The 6,910-nt window shown below is 45.1% G+C and overlaps 1 protein-coding gene across 1 annotated transcript in view; it reads left to right on the forward strand.

Moving 5' to 3' along the window:
• Positions 1-5,800: 5,800 nt before the first annotated feature.
• LOC138866157 (natural killer cells antigen CD94-like) overlaps positions 5,801-6,910 on the forward strand; it is a 2,155-nt gene continuing 1,045 nt past the window's right edge. Inside the window, exons 1-3 of the mRNA XM_070138084.1 lie at positions 5,801-5,965; positions 6,082-6,267; positions 6,490-6,613. Coding sequence (XP_069994185.1) covers positions 5,848-5,965; positions 6,082-6,267; positions 6,490-6,613 — 428 coding nt within the window. The 5' untranslated portion in view covers positions 5,801-5,847. The remainder of the gene's footprint in view (positions 5,966-6,081; positions 6,268-6,489; positions 6,614-6,910) is intronic.

Genomic DNA, 6,910 nt, shown 5'->3' on the forward strand with positions numbered 1-6,910 from the left:
GCAGCGCTCCCCTCCCCAAATCCTCGGATGGCAGGCTAGCTTCAAAAGAAACACCACATAAAACCCCAGCTAGTCTGTCAGGACAGGCTGAAACTGTGCAGCAGGCCGAGTTTGTACAGCCAAAGTCTCGTCCTCCGACCCAGGGTGACACTTCCAACCTAGGCCCTACACCCCCTGGTAAGGCCTTAACCGGAGTGTCTGACTTAGAGGAAGTTGTACAATCCTCAATCAATGAGGATCTTTATTTATCTGATGCCACCAGCACTGGGGCATCGGAAGATGAAGCAAGTGACACTGAGTAACCATCATGGCACACAATCTAAGCATACTGCAGTGGAATATCTGTAGCTATAAAAGCAAGAATTCATTTCTCCAGTCCATTGTGCGAGCAAGGAGCATTGACGTCGTCATGCTCCAGGAGACACTAACAATGGGATCCGTGTGCTTCTCAGGATATCATGCCTTCACCACTCCAAACCTGGATGGTGCTAGAGGCCTGATGACCCTGGTAAAAGAAGCTATCCCTTGCTCCTTAATAGCCAATCCGCCTCACTGTGGAGATGGTGTTGAATCTCTTGCTGTTGAGATTCAGCTACCTGGGGGCTCTATAAAAATATACAATATTTATAGCAAACCACTGTGTGAGAGCTTAGATCTAAACCAGGTCTGTGCTACTGCAGCACAAGACCGAGTGATCATAGGGGGAGACTTCAATGCACACATGGCCATGCTGAATCCCCGCAAAAGGCCGAACGCGGCAGGCATTCACATAGCAGAAGTGCTTGAGACATTCCCTGAGATCGCTCTTCTCAACACCAAAGAACCAACGCATGTGAAGGGAGGGGTCCTAGACCTCACCTTTGCCACTGCAACAATGGTGGAGAGAATTCGATGGTGTGTTGATGATACAGTTACTAGTGATCACTACGGCATAGTCACCACACTAATGGATGCAGGTCCAGCTCAAAGACCACATCACATTCCTAAATGGAAAACTGACAAGGCCAACTGGTTTGCCTTCCAAGAAGGCTTGGCTCGATGTCTGAAAGACAATGAACCCAATAACAATAATGAAGATGTGGATGTGCTAGAGGCAAGGCTAATCCAGGCCATAAACCAGGCAGCCTCACAAACCATTCCCAAAACTCGTCCATGGTCCAGAACTCACAAAGACGCCTGGTACTATAATAACGAGATCAAAGAGGTCAACCACAGGGTTAATATGTGTAGAAAAAACTTCCGACGGCAAAGATCTCCCGACAATCTGGCCCTGCTGAGGGAAGCTGTTGTGGATGCCAAGGAAACTGCCAACAGAGTAAGGCAGGAAAAATGGCTGGAATGGTGCCAGTCTTTTGGGTACCAGACCAGCCTTACAGAGTTGTGGAAACGGATCAGGCAAGCGACAAGCCGCCAAGCCCCGAAATGCACTCATCATGACCCACAATCAGAGGCTAACAGATTGGTGCTTGAGTTCTCTGCCAGAACCAGCACCAACAATCTGCCTCCATTGATGAGAGAAAAACAACAAAACTTAAATCCAGAAAGACTTGCTCTCATAAGAGACAAGGCACTCGAAGCTGATGAAGCAGATGCCTTGTTCTCTCTTAGGGAACTAAGAAAATCATACAAATCCAGTTCTGGGTCAGCACCGGGATCTGATGGGATCTCTCACCCCATCATTTCGCATCTAGGCCTTGCAGGAGAACTTGCATTCTTGCAGATTATCAACAAATCCTGGCAAACAGCCACGGTGCCCCAGAGCTGGAAACAAGCCACAATAGTTCCCATCCCAAAGCCAAAGGAGCCTGGCAAGTACCGCCCCATCTCTCTTCTCAGCTGCCTGGGCAAAACAGCTGAGAAGATGGTACTCAACAGACTCCGATGGAAAACGGGTCCCCCCCATGAACACCTGCACGGGTTCACAAGGGGTAAGAGCACTGCTCATAGCATTTCCACACTCTTAAGCACAATCTGCACCTCGCCCGCCGTAGTTGTCTTCCTTGACCTGGAGAAGGCTTTTGAGTTGGCAAGTCCACTTGCCATTCAAGAGACCCTAATCCACAAAGGAGTCAAAGGCAGACTCTTGGCCTGGATAGCTGACTATTTTAAAAATAGATCAGCAAATGTCAGATTTCAAGGCCACCTCTCACAGCGCATGCCACTTGAAAATGGAATTCCTCAAGGAGGGGTTCTTAGTCCAGCCCTGTTTAATACCCTCATGTCCAACATACTCGACATTCACCTGCCAGAGGGATGCAAGATCATCTCTTATGCAGATGACTTGGCAATCATAGCCTCTGGCAACCACTGCCTAACTAGAGCTCAGCGTTGTCTGAACCTGGTGTCTGAAGAGTGTTGTAGGACGGGTCTAAAAATATCAGCAGCAAAATCCAAAGCAATGGCACTGAGAACCAATGTCAGAAACAAAAAACTCACCATACAGGGTATGGATCTGGAATGGGTGAAGGAATATCTATACCTTGGTGTATGGATAGGACACACACTCACTTTCAAAAAGGAGATCCAATACCTGCTTGACAGAACCAAGGAAAGACTGTCCGTCATGAAAGTCATGACAGGGAGACACATAGGAGCAGGACACAAAGTACTAAGATCATTCTATGTACATGCTGTCCGTCCTATTATTGACTATGCATCTGTCGCCCTCATTGCTTCCAGAACAACATTAAAAGAAAAACTGGAAACAATACAAAACGAAGCAGCCAGGATCATTCTAGGTGCACCTAAGTGGACAAAGGTCATCAACCTCCTCATGGAAGTTGATTTACCGTCCGTGGACACTAGAATTGATCTAATGGCAGCACAGTTCCTTTCCAAGGTCCTGCAGGCACCCACAAACTCTTATTTAAGACAAAGAGTTCTCAGACGCCTACAACAAGATTATCAGTTGTTTGCAGACAATTCCTGGCTCACACATACAGCCAGAGTTTTGATACGCTTTCAACTAAAAGATTCATTGCTTGCCAAGGGTATGGACTCCCCCCACCCTGATTACAAAGAACCCCCGCCGTGGGCAAACGAAATGATCGAATTCTCAATTCTAAATCTCACAATGAGAAAAGATCAATATTCCATGCCTAGCCTAAAGGCACAAGCACAAAGGGTCATTGAACAAATAACTCCGCCGGGTAGTATCACTTACTACACGGACGGATCCGTGGATCCAATAAACCATACTGCAGGCGCCGGCTTTGCAACAAAGGATACCACAGCATCCATTAGGGTCACTGACAATGCCTCAACGCTTCAGGCTGAAACGGTTGCGATCATGGAAGCATTGACACACGCGTCCCTGAGGGGAGGGCACGTTGTCATTCATACAGATTCAAGAGCAACTATTGACAGTTTACAGCATAGCATGCCCCCGGATAACATCTACCTCTTGACAACAGTACTATACATAGCCCAAAAAATCCTTAGTCAAGGTAGAAGAATCATCATAAACTGGGTCCCAAGCCACATAGGCATACAAGGGAACGAGCTTGCTGATAAACTAGCCGAAAAGGGCAGGGGTATGCCCCCATCCTCCATGATCGTTAAACCCAGCCGAAGGGGACTGAGCCAAGGTACCTAAGCTGCAGCGTGTGCGGTCCTCCGGGGAGCACATAGAGAAAACATCACAAAATCGCTCGCTGCCAAGTGGTACTCAGATGCTTCAGGCTATGAGCCACTGGCCCTTCCTCCAAATACAAAAAGAGGTACCGAAGTCATACTATTCAGACTAAGACTAGGTTACCAATGCGCTTGGCAAATTATTGACAGTGAGGCTGGGAGGTCATGTAAACACTGCGGCGAGCCTAACGCCACCCTGTTACATTACTTGCAGAATTGTGTACACACACAATTTCTGAGACAGGGACCACCCACCACAGCCGCCGCCGCCGGGCTGGTAAAAAGGGTGTGCAACATGCTTTCACCATGGCAGCTGGATCGCTTGCTTGCAATCCAGCCACCGCGGTAAGCATGCAGTTCAAAGAAAACATTTGAGTTAACTAGAAATAGTTAACACAGGCCGGGCCACCCCAGAGAAAAGGCCCGGGCGAAGCATGACTTCGCAAATCTAACTGAACTGAACCCAACTCTTACTTTCACAACTGGTAGCTTAGCGGTGGAAGAACCTCACAACGCTGAACGTTCCTGTGCCTCCTCACCTTAACGCCAGCCATCGCTACCAAGACCTTTTGATCCACGCCACCCACATCATGTCTGCCACACTACTATGTTGACCACTCACGCCTGTCCAACGCTCCTGACGAAGTCGCTGAAGATGAATTCCCGCACGCATTCTCGCCAGCCGACTCGCCTTCCTCATCAAGTCTTTGTGAACCCTCATCTACACAGCCATGGCGTCACACCTCTACCTTGTATCACTGAAACATCCTCGCTACTTTAGTGCCAGATTAACTTATTACCCTCCCTAAACCCACCCACACCTTACATTTAAGTTGTCTCTTATTAACGCACATGCTACTAATTCTATAATACAAAATTTCTAATATTTTTATTTTATTTTTTTAACTTACAACGAAGTCACAAACTGAGATCTCTGTGACAACACTCACCTCACTCCCCCACCTCATTCCCTTGCCTTAACCATTCTCTAATTGAGGTAATTTGTTGTTATTTGTGTTTTTTCGTCTGTTATATTGTTGTTGTTTTCACACAGTTCACTTTAATGTCTTATTTTACTCAGAGCAAATAACCATACTTCAGTTTAGTCAATTATTGTAATGTTTCGGTTTTCCCGCATTAATTATTCATTATAGTTGCGAATTTATAATTATCGTTTCCTTCACTCTATATGCTATGGGTATTAGTAGTTCCTTTGTTACTGATTGCGTTTTCACTTTCCATTATGTGAATTTACACATATGGTATTTTGAAAATCACTCTCCATTTACTTGCCGCGGTAATTGTTCGCTTATTCACACATACTCGTCGATGACCCTTTTACTCACCTATTTGACCGCCCTACACGGAATTCACTATAGGATTATTAAGTATTAAGTATTTAAGTTACATTTTATAACTGATTCTAATTCGCTTTAATGGCGTCTATTCTCATTATTCGATATCTTGCTAGAGTTTATGCTTCCTTAATTTTAAGGTATTGATGAATATGTAACTTGTAACTAACTTGATAGAGTCGCAATCAGTTGCAATAGGGGTAATGCACTGCAGACACCATGCTTTATATAGGCTTACATATTAACAACGCAATTTAGTTTTACGCTGTTGTGTTTACTACGAAGAAATCGCGCCCAGACGCCGTTGAATCTGCCACGAAAAATTGCACAGAATATAAGGACGTCTAGAAAGCAGCAGAAGGGGCCGACCAGACCCAGCAGACAGAAGAAGCAGTCACAGGACAGGTCACCCTCGTCCCTCGGCACTCGGGGTCACTCTCGTTGGGGTCACGCCTTTGCCCTCAGCAGTTAACCAGCAACCCAAGACCCCTTTCATTACCACCAACCTCTATGCCCTCCAACTCTTACATTGACAATATATATATATATATATATATATATATATATATATATATATATATATATATATATATATATACATATGTGTGTGTGTCCGTGTGTGGTGTGCGTGCACACAAGGACTATAGAAGTACTTATATAGACCTTGCGTGCACACACATATATACACACATATATGTGTGCGTGTGCCCGTTTGCAATCACACACACATGTATATACAAGCATATAATCATATAAACAATAGAAGAGACGACAGACTGTAGAGACATGCGCCAATGACATTTTCTCGCAGAGCCTGACGGACCTTCTCCTGCTGCGGCAGGAGGCTCAACTGAACAGAATGGCCGCGGCGCAGGAGGCCACGACGGAGCTCCTGAAGGAGAGCCTCGAGACGTTGGTTCAGGTTCGCGACTCGCTGAAGGCCCTGGGCAGCAAGGCAGAAGGACGCACACCTGAGAGTATGTCCTTCGCGTGTACGGAGCTTTGATCCATCAAAACCTTATAGTAGGACATACTTAATATAGCTTCCGCAAGGCTAACAATAATCTTCCCTTAACTCTCCTATGCTCCTTAGGCGTGGTGTGTGTGTCTCCATTCACGCAAGTGGGAGGCAGCTGTCTCCTGCTGGCGCTTGACGAGCTGCACACTTGGCAGTCAGCACGGCAGTTCTGCGCTGGGTACGGGGCCGACCTCGCTCACTTCTCGGACGTCAACACCTATGCGGCCATCCTTGAATACATCAAGACCATCAGTATATTCTGTAATTTAGAAGTGTAGTAATATCACATAATTATAGAAATCTTTGTTCTTAATCCTTATTTACACTGGAAGTTGATTTAAGAGAAGTGGGTGGTGTAAATCAACAATGAAATAGTCTTTGCAAACAATATCCGTAATACAATCAGATATAAAAATGCATTAGTCTCCGTAAAAAGAGAAGTGATTCCCATGAATTTCTATAAATATAGTATATTTTTTTCAGACAATCTGTCGAAAAACGTAAATATCTGGATCGGTGAGTCAGACGAGGCCGTTGAAGGCACTTGGGTCTGGGTCACCGGGGAGCTGATGCCCCGGGGGGCGCCCTACTGGGGATCAAGGGACGGGTGAGTGACACTTTCATCCTCGGCTACGGGTTACGAACGCACGCATAGCAATTTGTAGAAAGCTGATACTTCGCCTAACTTTATCAGTATGTGTGTGTGTGCGTGTGTATGTATATGTATACATACATATATGAATGAATATGTATATATTTATATATATATATATATATATATATATATATATATATATATATATATATATATATATATATATATAATGAAACTAGCCACAATGAGAATTGAAAATTGAACATGTATATTCATTTCTCATTGTGGCTAGTTTCATTTTTCATTTTT

This window comes from Penaeus vannamei, chromosome 24, assembly GCF_042767895.1.
Source record: "Penaeus vannamei isolate JL-2024 chromosome 24, ASM4276789v1, whole genome shotgun sequence".
NCBI classification, from domain to species: Eukaryota; Metazoa; Arthropoda; class Malacostraca; order Decapoda; family Penaeidae; genus Penaeus; species Penaeus vannamei.